Source organism: Hypanus sabinus, chromosome 21, assembly GCF_030144855.1.
Source record: "Hypanus sabinus isolate sHypSab1 chromosome 21, sHypSab1.hap1, whole genome shotgun sequence".
Lineage (NCBI taxonomy): Eukaryota > Metazoa > Chordata > Chondrichthyes > Myliobatiformes > Dasyatidae > Hypanus > Hypanus sabinus.
In genome coordinates, this window is record NC_082726.1 from 65,821,717 (window position 1) to 65,837,787 (window position 16,071).

Genomic DNA, 16,071 nt, shown 5'->3' on the forward strand with positions numbered 1-16,071 from the left:
TCATCAAGAACCGGAGAGTGTTTTCCTGATTTCTCCTTCCTAGAGTCCACAACCAATTACTTGTTTTTGATAACGCAAGATTGGTGTTCTGACACCACTCAGCCAGCTGACCTACCTCACTCCTGCACACCACTTTACCACCATCTGTAATTCTGCCAACAGCTGTGGTGTTATTGGTGAAGTTGTAGAGAGAATGAAGCAGGGGCTAAGCGTGCAGCCATGAGCTGTGACTGTGTTGACAGTGAGGAGGAGATGATGATTCTGATCTGTACCAAGTCTGGTCTACCAGTGAGTAAGTTGAGGATCCAATTAGAAAGGAGCGGATCTTAGGATTTGGTGATAAGCTTCAATAAATTTCAGCATGCCTCAAAGCTTGAAGGCATCGTTAATGTTAAGGAGGAAAATATTACAAAGGTAGTCGATTCGGCCCAGTACATCGAGGGGAAAGCCCCAACCATTGAGCACATTTACATTGAAGTGTTGTAGGAGAGCAGCATCCATCATCAGAGATCCCCACCACCCAGGTTATGCTCTCAAATCACTGCTTCTATCAGGTTGAAGGTGCAGGAGCCTCAGAATGCACACCACCAAGTTCAAGAACAGTTACTACCCTTCAACCATCAGGCTATTGAATAAAAAGGAATAACTACACGTACACGTATTTTTGATAATAAAAACTTACTTTGAACTTTGATAATGTAGACCTCAAGGACATGGAGACAGGTTGAATTGGGCAGATAGAGGGCAGATGACTATTAATGCTGAAATGTCAAGTGCCATGTTTTGATAGAAACAAAAATGGGAAGTGGCTATCTAAATTAGAGAGTATAGCTCTACAAGGGTATAAGAAGGAAGAGATTTGCAGGTAACATGTCCGGCTCATTGAAAGTGAGTAGGTTTAAAAAGGTATTCTGTGGTATATAAACAAAGGTAGTGAGTACAAGAATAAGATAGTCTGTATTCTTTGGAGTTTAGAAGAACAATATATGATTTTGTGGAGATCTGTTGAGATAGTTGAATTACCTTGAATGAGGGAACAGACTTAAACATTCAGATTTATTTATTTATCACATGTTCATTGAAACATACAGTGGAATGTGTTTTAACACTCACAAAATTGTGGAGGAACTCAGCAGGTTAGGCAGCATCTGTGGAAAGGAATAAAGGATCAATATTTTGAGCCATTAAGTCCTGATGAAGGGTCTTGGGCCAGAATGTCAACACTTTATTCCTTCCCAGAGCTGCTCTCTGACCTGCTGAATTCCTCCAGCATTTTGTGTTGTATGTGTACTCTGGATTTCCAGCATCTGCAGAATCCCTTGTGTTAGTGAAATGCATTGTTTGTGTCAAATCAAATCTGCGAGGATTGTGCTGAGAACAGCCCACAAGCATTGCCACCCTTCTGGTGCCAACATAGCATGCCTACAACTCACTAACTCTAACCCACAGAGGGAACATACAAACTCCTTACAGACAGCAGCGGACCTCAGTTTGGTTGGTCCTCAACATGGAACTGGCTCTGCATGCTGCTCTTTTTTAGGAGCAATGAGGGACAGGCAATAAATACGGGTGTCCATGTGTGATCTCATATCCCAGCTCCATGGGATTTCAAGAAATAAGTCTGGGTTTGGTGAACTGCCCTATATGTCAAATAACCACTGTTAATATGCAGGGTTGGTCCTCTTGAGGTTAATGCTGGTTGTTCATTGTATCCAACAACAACAGGAACCCTGCATGGGAGAGTTTTTAAAGTGGAAAAGCCAGTTGCACTCTCTTGATCTTGTTGTGAATAGATGTCACAAATGGGGTTCTTCCTTGGTTGCAGTGGATGACTATGACTTCTTCTGTGACTTGTCATTCCCTTCACAAAGTGTTACAAAATTGTCTTGCTGGTCATTGAATCTCACTGTTGATCTTATGCACCCAGTGCACCAGAGCTGACTTCACATGCTTGGACAGATGGGTCCCTGTCTCACTGGGGTATGAAGCCTGCCTGCAACCCTCACCTAGTGTAATTCACCAGTCGAAGCAGTTTACTGGGATGTGGCCACTGTCATATGAAAATGGCTACTTGGAGCCACATGTGAGAGTGTCCGTTGGGGTCCAAGGTGAGTGAGTTGTCCTAGAATGGTCACAACGAGCCCCTTCACCAGAGGTGCTTCTCTGCCCTGGAACGCCCCATACAGCCCTTCTTTGAAACTAATGGTGTTTATAAAATGATGTCAAAACTGGGCAATAAAGGGCAATGTCTTCACAGAGGGGTACAATGAGTTGGTACTCAAAGGTTAAACTCAGACCCTGTGATAGCAAAAAGAATGAAGCTTAACACATCCAGTGGATTTTAATCAATAGCACACTCAAAATGCTGGAGGAACTCAGCAGGCCAGGCTGAATCTATGGAAAAAAGTAATTAACATTTTGGGCTGAAACCTTTTGGTAAGATGGGAAGGGTTTCGGCCTGAAATATTGACTGTACTTTTTTCCATAGATGCTGCCTGGCCTGCTTAGTTCCTCCAGCATTGTGTGTGTGTGTGTGTGTGTGTGTTACTTGGATTTCCAGCATCTGCAGATGTTCTCTTGTCTGTAGATTTTAATAGCTGGAGCATTAAAGTTGCTTTAACGTTCGAAGTAAATTTATTATCAAAGTACATATATGGCACCATATACAACCCTGAGATTAATTTTCTTGTGGGCATTCTCAGAAAATCTATGGTATAGTAACTATAACATGATCAAAAAAAGAACAACCAGAATGCAGAAGGCAACAAACTGTGCAAATGCAAATATAAATAAATTGCAATAAATAATGAGAACATCAGATAATGAGGTAAAGATTCCTCGAAGTGAGATCATTAGTTGTGGCAATATCTCAATGGATGGGCAAGCGAGTGTAGTTATTCCCTTTTGGTCAGAAGCCTGATGGTTGAGGGGTTGTAACTGTTCTTGAATAGTGGTGTGAGTCTTGAAGCTCTTGTGCCTTCTACCTGATGGCAGCAGTGAGAAAAGAGCAAGGCCTGGATAGTGGCTATCTCTGATGATGGATATTGCTTTCCTATGACAGCATTTTAGGTGGTTTTGCTCAATGGTTGGGAGGGCTTTACCCATGATGTACTGGGCCAAATCCACTGCTTTTTGTTGGATTTTCTGTTTAAAGGCATTGGTGTTTCCATACCAGGCTGTGATGCAGCCAAACTATACAGTCTCCGCTACACAATAATAGAAGTTTGTCAAATTTTTAGATCTGAGATGTTAAGAGCTGTGGAGAGAGGAACACAATAATCAGATATACTGAGTTCAACTTGTCTGTCTTCAAGAACCCATGGATTATACGGAGCTTCATTGCTCTGTTTAAATGCACTGCACTGAACCCACTTACCAACGACATTATATAATCCTGTTCCTGTTATTGCAGATTTTTGACAACGTTTCAAATAATTGGTTGATGAGGTTCCCAAGCATCTTACCGTTCTCTGTCGAAGCCTCTCGAGTAATGGTGCAAACAATCAACCAGATACTTGCTGACAAACAAGGAGGTAACCTATATAATTAATACATTTGCAAATGTTTAAATTATGCTAATTCATGTGCAGTTTTAGTCAGGGAGAATGTTAAACCTGATTTGTTCACCCATAGGTTAAATTACAAAGGATGAACTTTCAATAATTTGAAACTGAAACTCTGAAATTCCCTCCCTAAACATCTCAAAGTTTCTTCCTCTGGTTCTTTGTAACCACTCCTCAACCTTTCCTCTTTCACCAAGCTTTAGGACTCCTCTCTGAATATAATGATCTGTGTCATGGTACAAAGCTTACTATGTCTCAAAGTTTACTTGAGACATTTTAGTGCAATACACGAATCAGAGAATGATAGAAAATTTACAGCATGGATAAAGGTCATTCTGTCCCTCATGTCCTGTCCTGCCAGTTAAAAATAAAAACACTCTGTAGCCTAATGCTAATTTCTGGCACTAGATCCCTAGCCCCTGCATTGGAAACTGACATCGTGGCGAGAGTTTTGTTAGCCCTTTTAACCACTTTATAGAACTGACTTTTGTCTTTAAGTATCTGTGTTTGTAAATTCCATGGTCCTTCTGTTCCTTCACATGACTCATATCCTCTCATTTATAGATTTTTTTCTTTGTTTTTTGGCACTTCCAACTTATTACACTCAGTGCCCACTTTATTATGACATTGTACAATGGCCAATGAGTGCATTTCTTGGCCTACTACTGCTGTAGTTCATCCACTTCAAGGTTCAATGTGCTGTGCATTTAGAGATGCTCTTCTGCACACCACTGCTGTAACGTGTGGTTATTTGAGTGACTGTCACCTTCCTGTTGGCTTGAACCAGTCCAGCCATTCTCCCTTGATCTCTTTCATTAACAAGAGGCTGACTGGATATTTTTTTGTTTTTCGTAAACTCTAGAGTCTATTAATCCCAGGATATCAGCAGTTTCAGAGATACTCAAACCATCCCATTTGCATCTACAATCATTCCACAGTCAAAGTCATTCACATCACAGTTCTTCCCTATTCAGGTATTTGGTCTGAACAGCCACTGAACCTCTTGACCATGTCTGCATTACTCCTGCTCATTAATGCAAATATTTAATCAGCCAATCATATGGCAACAACTCAATGCTTTTACGGTCAAGAGGTTCAGACCAGACATCAGACTGGGGAAGAAATGTGATCTAAGTGACTTTGACTGTGCAATGATTGTTGGTGCCAGATGGGGTGGTTTGTGTATCTCAGAAGCTGCAGATTTCCCGGGATTTTCACGCACAGCAGTCTCTAGAGTTTACAGAGAATGATGTGAGGGACAAAAAAAAAAATCCAGTGAGTTGCCATTTTGTGGTTGAAAATGCTTTGTTGATCAGAGAGGTCAGAGGAGAATGGCCAGACAGGTTCAGAGTGACAGGAAAGCAACAGTAGTTCACATTTAATTGTCATTCATTCAACCATACACATGAATACTGCCAAATGGAACAATGTTGCTCCAGGGCCAAGGTGCAAAACACAGTGCCAGTAGTCACACATAGCACCCAGCACATCTCACATAGAGCACATAGAGTTGAGGCCCTCTATTGGTCAATATCAACCATGGATATTGTTTACTAGCTGTCTACGTGATACGCAAGCCAGAGCAGTACAATATGGAGAGCAGGCTGTTGTCCATGCAGCAGACTCCCCTCTTTATGCAGCTGATGATTCCAAAGGAATGGCAAGAGAGCGATATAGTTTGGCACCAGCAGCATCACAGGAGCTGCCTGTCAGGGAAATCCAGCTCCAGATTTTTCTTCAAGGTTTACTCCCAAAGCTTTCCTCATGAGTGGGTATAGTCACAAGGCAGTGGAGGTTTGAGATCAAAATTTTCATTCTGCCGGATGAGCTGGCAATCAGAGCTGACGAGCCCCATCTCCTCTAAGTGACAGGTTTTAAGGTGCCAGCAGCCCGCCTTTGCCCCTTCTCCTGTCAGTAGAAATGGTTCATCTAAGCCACACATGAAGGCCAGGAGCTGGACTTGGTTGTCAGAGGCTACTTGAGATGCACGCCATTAACCCTGCTGATAACAACCTTAAGAAACCAGCACATATAAGTTAAGATAGAAGAAAAACATACAGTAGTTAGAAAAAATAATATAACCCAAGTCCCTGAGTGACATAGCCTGTAGATTGATGGTATATGTGATGTTATCCTGGAGCCACTAGCACGCAGCAGTTTCTCAACACACGGTACTACAATGGCAGACACATGCAATCCAGCTTGTCTTCAACCAAGGGGGAGCACCAAAGGAGGGACTGACCCCCCAAACAACAGGGACTCCGGTGCAGCCACAGAGGTCATTGCTCTCTCCTGGAACTCCCCTAGCATCCCCTATCCTGGGCAGCTGTGACAGGCAACCTCGCAGTACTGGGGCTTGGCCCATGCCACAGCCAAAGCCACACAGCTCCCCAGCATCGGTCTCACCAATTTTACATCATTCAAGCATTATTTTTACTATAGTGTCTTCAACTTAATCTTACTTAAAGGGTGCAAGGAAAGTATTAAACAAAAATACAGTCGAGGGAATTAAATATCAGGGTTCACTGGTTTTCATAATTCTCAATGTTTGCATATTCTACAATGAAATAAGAGTAGTAATTGTTAAGGCAAATCCTATAACTGACCTCGGAATAGAATTGTGGTTGGTAAAACATGACAGGAAATTATTAAAGTGATTTTAAATATTATTATTATAATAGATGATTTTAACTTTCCTCATATTGACTGAGACTCCAACGCTGTCAAAAGGCTGGATGGGATAGAGTTTGTCAAATCTGTTCAGGAAAGTTTCCAACTAGAGAGAATGCAATACTACTTCTCCTGTTAGGGAATGTGACAGGGCAGGTGCAAAATCTTGTGTAGGGGATCACTTTGCATCTCGTGATCATAATGCCATCCGTTTCAGTATAAGTATGGTGAAGGATAGATCTAGTTCTTGGGTTGAGATTCGAAATTGGAGAAAGGCTGATTTTGATGGTATCAGGCATGTGTGGATTGGGGCAGGTTGTTTCCTGGCAAATGTATACTTAGTAAGTGGGAGGCCTTCAAAAGTGAAATTTTGAGAGTGCAGAGTTTGTGTGCTCTTTTCAGAATAAAAAGCAAAGAAAACAGATTTGGCGAACCTTGGTGTTCAAGAGATTGAGACCCTGGTTAAGACAAAGAAAGAGGTGGATAGCAAGTTGAGGCAGGAAGGAATAAATGAGGTACCTGAGTATAAGAAATGCAAGAGAGCAGTTAAGAAGAAAATTGGGTCTAAAAGAAGGCTTGAGGTTCTAGTTGACAAGGCGAAGGAGAATCCCAAGGGCTTCTACAGATATCTTAAAAGCAAAATGATAGCAAGGAACAAAATTGTTCTTCTTGAAGATCAGAGGGTCATCTATGCATGGAGCTGAAAGCGATGGGAGATATTTTAAATAGATTCTTTGCTTCTATTTACTCGAGAGGTGGACACAGAGTCTATAGAAGTGAGGCAAAGCAGCAGTGAGGTCATGAGCTGTATATAGATTATAAAGGAGGAGGTGTTTGCTGTCTTGAGGCAAATTATGGTGGATAAATCCTCAGGGCTTGACAAAGGTTCCCATGGACTCTGTGGGAGGCTAGTGCAGCAATTGCAGGGGCTCCACAAGCAGAGATATTTAAATCATCCTTAGCCACAGGTGAGGTGCCGGAGCATTGGAGGATAGCTAATGTTCTGTTTAAGAAAGGTTCTAAGAAGAAACCAGGAAATTATAGCCTGGTGAGCCTGGCATTATTTGTAGGTAAGTTATTGAAAGGTATTCTAAGGGAGCAGATATAAGCTTTTGGATAGACGTGGACTAATTATGATAGTTAACATGACTTTGTACTTGTCAGGTCATGTCTACCCAAACTTGTAGAGTGATTTTAGGTAGTTACCAAGAAAGCTAATGAAGACAAGGCAGTGTTGTTTATATGGACTTTTAGCAAAGTATTTGACAAGTTTCTGCATGGGTAGTTCAGTTGCTTGGCATTCAAATTAAGGTAGTAAATTGTATTAGACAGTAGCTTTTACGAGGGAAGCCAGGGAATGGGAGTAGATGATTGCTTCTCTGACTGGAGGCCCATGACTAGCCTCAGGTGCAAGGATCAGTGTTGGGTCCAGTGTTGTTTGTAATCTATATCAATGACCTGGATGATAATGTGATTAAATCCAAGAGGATTAAGAGGATGCCAAAAGTTTCTTCAGATATGTAAAATGTAAAAGAGAGATGAGAGTTGATATCTGACTGCTGGAAAATGATGCTGTAGAGGTAGTAATGGAGGAACAGCGAAATAGGGGACAAACTGAATAAGTATTTTGCATCATTCTTCCCTGTGGAAGACATTGGGGGTGTAGTGGAAATTCCAGGTGTCAGGATGCAGGAAGTAAATGAAGTTACCATAACTAGAGAGAAGGTTGTTGGGAAACTGAAGGGTCTGAAGGTAATTAAATCACCTAGACAAACCCAGAGTTTTGAAAGTGTTGGCTGAAGAGATTGTGGAGGCATTAGTAATGATTTATCAAGAATCATTAGATTCTGGAATGGTTCCAGAAGACTGGAAAATTAGAAATGTCATTCCACCCTTCAAGTGAGGAAAGAGGCAGAAGAAAGGAAACTATAGATCTGTTAGTCTGACATCTGTGGATAGGAAGGTGTTGGAGTTGATTATTAAGGATGAGTTCTCAGGGTACTTGGAGGCACATGATAAAATAGGCCTATATCTTATGGTCTTGTGGTCTAATTGGATCAGCAATTTTGTGGATGACACCAAGATTGTGGGTGTATTGGACAGCAAGAAAGACTAACAAAGCTTACAGTGGGATCTGGAGCAGCTGGAAAAATAGGCTGAAAAATGGAAGATGGAGTTTAATGCAGACAAATGTGAGATGTTGCAGTTTGGGAGAATTTGCACGGTGAGTGGTAGGGCACTGAGGAGTGTGGTACAACAGAGGGATCTGGGAAAACAGATCAATAATTATACTCAGAGTAGAGAGGGTTGTAAAGAAAGTTTTTGGCACATTGGCCTTCATATATCAAAATATTGAATACAGGAGACAAGATGTTTTGCTGAAGCTGTATAAGATGTTGGTGAGGCTTAATTTGGAATATTGTGTGCTGTTTTGGTCACCTACTGACAGGAAAAGTGTCAATAAGACTGAGAAAGTGCAGAGAAAATTTATAAAGATGTTGCCAGGACTTGAGGACCTGAGTTTTAGGGAAAGGTTGAATAGATTAGGACTTTATTCCAGAGAGCATAGAAGAATGAGGGGAGATGTGATAGAGGTATACAAAATTATGAGGGGTATATATAGGGTAAATGCAAGCAGGCTTTTTCCACTGCATTTTGGTGAAAGATGCACTGGAGGTCATGGGTTAAGAGTGAAAGGTGAAATGTTTTCAGGGAACATATGGGGAATTTCTGCACTCAGAGGGTGGTGACTGTGGAACGAGCTGCCAACGAAAGTTATAGATGTGGGTTTAATTTCAACATTCAAAAGAGATTTGGATAGATATATGGATGGGAGATATATGCAGGGCTCTGGTCTGGTGCAGACTGATGGGACTAGGCTGATTAGTAGTCTGGTACAGACTAGATGAGCCAAGGGAGCCTGTTACTGTGCTGTAGTGTTCTATGACTCTCTGACACCAGTGAATCTGTGAACCTGATTTGCAGTATTCTACATCACCAATGTCCAGCTGCATCTTTCAATTACAATAAAAACACCTAAGACAAACATCTGAGTCATTTGTTGGACCGCACGTCACCTTGGCACTATACTGATAAGAGACAACAACACAGTACACAATGTCCAGCTCCAGCTCTGTCTAGGGAGGCTATTTGGGTGGAATTGAGGAATGGGAAAAGTGTAGTAACACTTATAGGGGTGTATTATAGACCACCTAATAGGGAGCGAGAATTGGAGGAGCAAATTTGCAAGGAGATAGCAGATATTTGTAGTAAGCACAGGGTTGTGATTGTGGGAGATTTTAATTTTCCACACATAGACTGGGAAGCCCATTCTGTAAAAGGGTTGGATGGTTTGGAGTTTGTAAAATGTGTGCAAGATAGTTTTTTGCAGCAATACATAGAGGTACCAACTAGAGAAGGGGTAGTGTTGGATCTTATGTTAGCGAATGAAATAGGTCAGGTGACGGAGGTATGTGTTGGGGAGCACTTCGGGTCCAGTGATCATAATGCCATTAGTTTCAATATAATTATGGAGAAGAATAGGACTAGACCCAGGGTTGAGATTTTTGATTGGAGAAAGGCTAACTTTGAGGAGATGTGAAAGGATTTAGAAGGAGTGGATTGGTACAATTTGTTTTATGGGAAGGATGTAATAGAGAAATGTCAGGCACTTAAAGGAGAAGTTTTGAGGGTACAGAATCTTTATGTTCCTGTTAGGTTGAAAGGAAAGGTTAAAAGTTTGAGAGAGCCATGGTTTTCAAGGGATATTGGAAACTTGATTCGGAAAAAGAGAGATATCTACAATAAATATAGGCAGCATGGAGTAAATGAGGTGCTCGAGGAATATAAAGGATGTAAAAAGAATCTTAAGAAAGAAATTAGAAAAGCTAAAAGAAGATACGAGGTTTCTTTGGCAAGTAAGGTGAAAGTAAACCCAAAGGGTTTCTACAGCTATATTAATAGCAAAAGGATAGTGAGGGATAAAATTGGTCCCTTAGAGAATCAGAGTGGACAGCTATGTGTGGAGCCAAAAGAGACGGGGGAGATTTTGAACAATTTCTTTTCTTCAGTATTCGTTAAGGAGAAGGATATTGAATTGTGTAAGGTAAGGGAAACAAGTAGGGAAGTTATGGAAACTATGACGATTAAAGAAGAGGAAGTGCTGGCGCTTTTAAGGAATATAAAAGTAGATAAATCTCCGGATCCTGACAGGACATTCCCTAGGACCTTGAGGGAAGTTAGTGTAGAAGTAGCAGGGGCTCTGACAGAAATATTTCAAATGTCATTAGAAACAGGGATGGTGCTGGAGGATTGGTGTATTGCTCATGTTGTTCCATTGTTTAAAAAAGGTTCTAAGAGTAAACCTAGCAATTATCAGCCTGTAAGTTTGATGTCAGTGGTGGGTAAATTAATGGAAAGTATTCTTAGAGATGGTATATATAATTATCTGGATAGACAGGGTCTGATTAGGAACAGTCAACATGGATTTGTGTGTGGAAGGTCATGTTTGACAAATCTTATTGAATTTTTTGTAGAGGTTACTAGGAAAGTTCACGAGAGTAAAGCAATGGATGTTGTCTATATGGACTTCAGCAAGGCCTTTGACAAGGTTCCGCATGGAAGGTTAGTTAGGAAGGTTCAATCTTTAGGTGTTAATATTGAAGTAGTAAAATAGATTCAACAGTGGCTGGATGGGAGATGCCAGAGAGTAGTGGTGGATAACTGTTTATCAGGTTGGAGGCTGGTGACTAATGGTGTGCCTCAGGGATCTGTACTGGGTCCAATGTTGTTTGTCATATACAGTAATGATCTGGATGATGGGGTGGTAAATTGAATTAGTAAGTATGCAGACAATACTAAGATAGGTGGCGTTGTGGTTAATGAAGTAGATTTTCAAAGCTTGCAGAGAGATTTAGGCCAGTTAGAAGAGTGGGCTGAACGATGACAGATGGAGTTTAATGCTGATAAGTGTAAGGTGCTACACTTTGGTAGGAATAATCAAAATAGGACATACATGGTAAATGGTAGGGCATTGAAGAATGCAGTAGAACAGAATGATCTAGGAATAATGGTGCATAGTTCCCTGAAGGTGGAATCTCACGTGGATAGGGTGGTGAAGGAAGCTTTTGGTATGCTGGCCTTTATAAATCAGAGCATTGGTATAGGAGTTGGGATTGTACAAGGCATTGTTAAGGCCAAATTTGGAGTATAGTGACACAAAAATACAACTGCAGATGATGTGGATCAAAGAATACGCACACAACGCTGGAAGAACTCAACAGGTCAGGCAGCATCCATGAGAAAAGAGTAGCCAACGTTTCGGGCCGAGACCCTTCAACAGGAATGGGGGGGGAAGAGAGGGTCAAAGCCCAGTAATAGAGATGGGGAGGGGGTAGGGCCTAGAGGTGCCAGGTGGAAAGCCTATCAGAGGAAAGATAAAGGGGGGAGGGGATAAGCATGAAAGAATTGTAGAGATAAAGAAGCAGAAAGTTGAAAAGGGAGAGAGGCAGAGAGGGACCTGGGATGGGGGGAGGGGGAGGGAATTACCTGAAATTGGAGAATTCAATGTTTATTCCACCAGGCTGGAGGCTACCCAGACGGTAGATGAGGTCTTGCTCCTCCAACCTGAGTTTGGCCTCATCATGGCAGTAGAGGAGGCCATGTATGGACATATCTAGATGGGAATGGGAGGCAGAGTTGAAGTGGGTGGCAACTGGGAGGTCCTGTCTATTGTGACGGATGGAGTGTAGGTGCTCGACGAAGCGGATTCCCAATCTGCGTTGGGTCTCGCCGATGTAGAGGAGGCCACACTGGGAGCACCGGATGCAATAGACGACTCCAGCAGACTCACAGGTGAAGTTTTGCCTCACCTGGAAGGACTGTCTGGGGCCTGGAATGGTGGTAAGGGGGGAGGTGTGGGGACAGGTGTAGCATTTGCGCTTACAGGGATAAGTGCCAGGTGGGAGTTCTGTGGGGAGGGACATGTGGACCAGGTAGTCGCGGAGGAAATGATCCCTGCGAAAAGCTGAGAAGAGTAGGGAGGGAAAGAAAGATGTGCTTGGTGGTGGGGTCCTGTTGAAGGTGGCAGAAGTTGCGGAGGATAATGTGCTGGATCCGGAGGCTGGTGGGGTGGTAGGTGAAGACAAGGGGAACCCTGTCCCTGTTGTAGAGATGGGAGGATGGGTTAAGGGCTGAAGTGCAGGAAGTGGAGGAGATAGCTGGTGCCCATGCCTGCCTCTTTGTGGATTATGTGGAACAGTCTACTCTCCAAATCTTTACTGGTACCACTCCCCAACTTTTCCTCCGCTACATTGACGACTACATCGGTGCTGCTTCCTGCACCCATGCTGAGCTTGTCAATTTCATCAACTTTGCTTCTAACTTTCACCCAGCCCTTAAATTCACTTGTCACCACAACAGGGGCAGGGTTCCCCTTGTCCTCACCTACCACCCCACCAGCCTCCGGATCCAACACATTATCCTCCACAACTTCCGCCACTTTCAACAGGACCCCACCACTGAGCACATCTTTCCCTCCCTTCCCCACTCAGCTTTTTGCAGGGATCGTTCCCTCTGCGACTACCTGTTCCAAACTTAGGTTGGAGGAGCAGGACCTCATCTACCATCTGGGTAGCCTCCAGCCTGGTGGTATGAACATTGAATTCTCCAATTTCCGGTCATTCCCTCCCCCTCCCCCTTCCCCTATCCCAGGTCCCTCTCTGCCTCTCTCCCCTTTCAACTTTCTGCTTCTTTATCTCTACAGTTCTTTCATGATTATCCCCTGCCCCCTTTATCTTTCCTCTGATAGGTTTTCCACCTGGCGCCTCTAGGCCCTACCCCCTCCCCTATCTCTATTACTGGGCTTCGGCCCTCTCTTCCCCCCCATTCCTGATGAAGGGTCTCGGCCCGAAATGTTGGCTACTCTTTTCTCACGGATGCTGCCTGACCTGCTGAGTTCTTCCAGCGTTGTGTACATATTCTTGGAGTATAGTGTTCTGGTCACCGAATTATAGGAAAGATGTCAACAAAATAGAGAGAGTACAGAGGAGATTTACTAGAATGTTACCTGGGTTTCAGCACCTAAATTACAGAGAAAAGTTGAACAAGTTAGGTCTTTTTTCTTTGGAGTGTGGAAGGTTGAGGGGGGACTTGATAGAGGTATTTAAAATTATGAGGGGGATAGATAGATTTGACATGGATAGGCTTTTTCCATTGAGAGTAGGGGAGATTCAAACAAGAGGACGAGTTGAGAGTTAGGGGGCAAAAGTTTAGGGGTAACACGAGGGGGAATTTCTTTACTCAGAGAGTGGTAGCTGTGTGGAACGAGCTTCCAGTAGAAGTGGTAGAGGCAGGTTCGATATTGTCGTTTAAAGTCAAGTTGGATAGGTATATGGACAGGAAAGGAATGGAGAGTTATGGGCTGAGTGCAGGTCTGTGGGACTAGGTAAGAGTAAGCGTTCGGCACTGACTAGAAGAGCTGAGATGGCCAGTTTCCGTGCTGTTATTGTTATATAGTTATATGGTTATCACAATCCAGCGGCTCACTAGTGGGATCGACCTGCAGTACTTGATCTTAATATCCAGCAATGTCTTGCAATTGTAGAAAAGACATAAAGGATGAACAATTACTCCTTTGGACCCAGAGAGACTGCTGCGACCATACACGCCATCATCTTAATGGAAGGCTGTAACTCAAATAGCCACCCATTGCCACAGTGGTGTGCAGAAAAGGATCTCTGATTGCACAGCATGTTGAACTTTGATGTGAGTGGGCTATAGCAGTGAAGAGTATGAACATATACTCAGTTGCCACTTTATTAGGTTCAGGAGGTACCTGAGTTTAGAATGGATTACATTGTGGGCCTTGAGCCCTCATCCCACAATGTTGTGCCAAACTAATTAAATATGGAATCAAATGCCCAACTAAATTAATCCCTTCTGCCTCCCATATTCTTCCATGTTCATGTGCCTGTCTAAGAGAATCTTGAACACTTCCATTGTATCTGTGTCCACACAACCTCTGGCAGTACATTCCAGGCATCCACCACTCTCTGTGTATAGAGCTTGCCATGCATACCTCCTTTAAATTTGCCCCCTGTCATCCTCCTTGCATGTCCTGTGGTATTAGACATTTCAATCCTGGGGAGAAATCCTGTATCTATGTCTCATAATCGTACTAACCTCTGTCAGGCCTCCCCTCGGTCCCTCCACTGCCTCAGAGAGGTAATCGAGTCAGCCAGTTACACACAGGCACAGGAGTACGTTCAGCCAGAGACTCATTCCACCGAGATGCAACACTGAGCGTCATAGGAAGTCATTCCTACCTGTGGCCATCAAACTTTACAACTCCTCCCTCAGAGTGTCAGACCCCCTGAGCCAATAGGCTGGTCCTGGACTTATTTCCACTTGGAATAATTTACTTATTATTATTTAATTATTTATGGTTTTATATTGCTGTTTGTCTACACTATTATTGGTTGGTGCGACTGTAACGAAACCCAATTTCCCTCGGGATCAATAAAGTATGTCTGTCTGTCTGTCTGTCTGTCAGTTACAACTTTCCCTTAAATGATTCACTGAATCAAATCAAAGTAAATTTATTATCAAAGTAGTTTGACTTGAGCTTGTTCTATGTTTCTATGTCTTACCATTACCAGGGACTCCACAGTTCAGAGTAAATTTATTATCAGTACATATAGGTCACCGCTTACTACCTTGAGTTTTATTTTCTTGCAGGCATTTACAGGAAAATTAACTAGAACAATAACATTTGTGAAAAATCTATGTGTAAATAAGTATTTTTTTTATTACTGGAGTACAGCACATATGTCACCATATACAACCCTGATATTCATTTCCTTGTTGGCACACTCAGCAAATCTATAGAATAGTGTCTAGAACAGGGTCAATGAAAGATCTATCAGAGCGCAGAAGACAACAAACTGTGCAAATGCAAATATAAATAAATAATAATAAATAATGAGGACACGAGATAATGAGGTGAAGAATACTTGAAAGTCAGATCATTGTCTGCTGGAACATTTCAATGATAGGGCAAGTGAAGTTGAGCGTAATTATCCCCTCTTATTTAAGAGGCTGATGGTTGAGGGGTTGTAACTGTTTATGAGCCTGTTGGTGTGAGCCCTGAGGCTCCTGTACCTTCTCCCTGATAGCAGCAGTGTGAATAGAGCACAGCCTTGGTGGTGAGGATCTCTGAAGATAGATGCCACTCTCCTATTACAAAGTTTTGTGTAGATGTACTCGATTGTTGGGAGGGCTTTACTCATGATGTACTAGGCCAAAACCACTACTTTTTGTAAGATTAGATGACAAACAACCAAAGAAGACAAACTATACAAATAAAAAAAAAATACTGAGAACATAGTTGTCTATATCATCATAAGGATTAGTACAATTTCTGCTGGAGTATTACATCTTATGATATGTGCTCAACTGGCACATAGATTGTCTGTCATGATAGCTCTCTCTGACAGCAGTGGCAATTCAGAATCAGAATCAGGTTTAATATCACCGGCATATGTATATGTCATTAAATTTGTTAACTTTGCGGCAGTGGTACAAAGCAGAGTTTAATAATAGAAAAAACACAGTGAATTACAGTAATATATATATATATAATAGTTAAATAAGTAGTGCAAAAATAGAAATTTAAAAAGCTGTGAGGTAGTATTCATAAGTTCAATGTCCATTGAGAAATCAGATGGCAGAGAGTAAAAGGCTGTTTCTGAATCGTTGAGTGTATGCCTTCAGGCTCCTGTACCTCCTTCCTGATGGTAGCAATGCGTAGAGAGCATGTCCTGGCTGTTGGGGGTCCTTA

The 16,071-nt window shown here is 42.3% G+C and overlaps 1 protein-coding gene across 1 annotated transcript in view; it reads left to right on the forward strand.

Annotated features, from left to right (window-relative positions):
• The first annotated feature begins 219 nt into the window (after window positions 1-219).
• The window catches only part of wdfy4 (WDFY family member 4), a 306,893-nt gene continuing 291,041 nt past the window's right edge, over window positions 220-16,071 (forward strand). Inside the window, exons 1-2 of the mRNA XM_059946114.1 lie at window positions 220-288; window positions 3,413-3,533. Coding sequence (XP_059802097.1) covers window positions 220-288; window positions 3,413-3,533 — 190 coding nt within the window. The remainder of the gene's footprint in view (window positions 289-3,412; window positions 3,534-16,071) is intronic.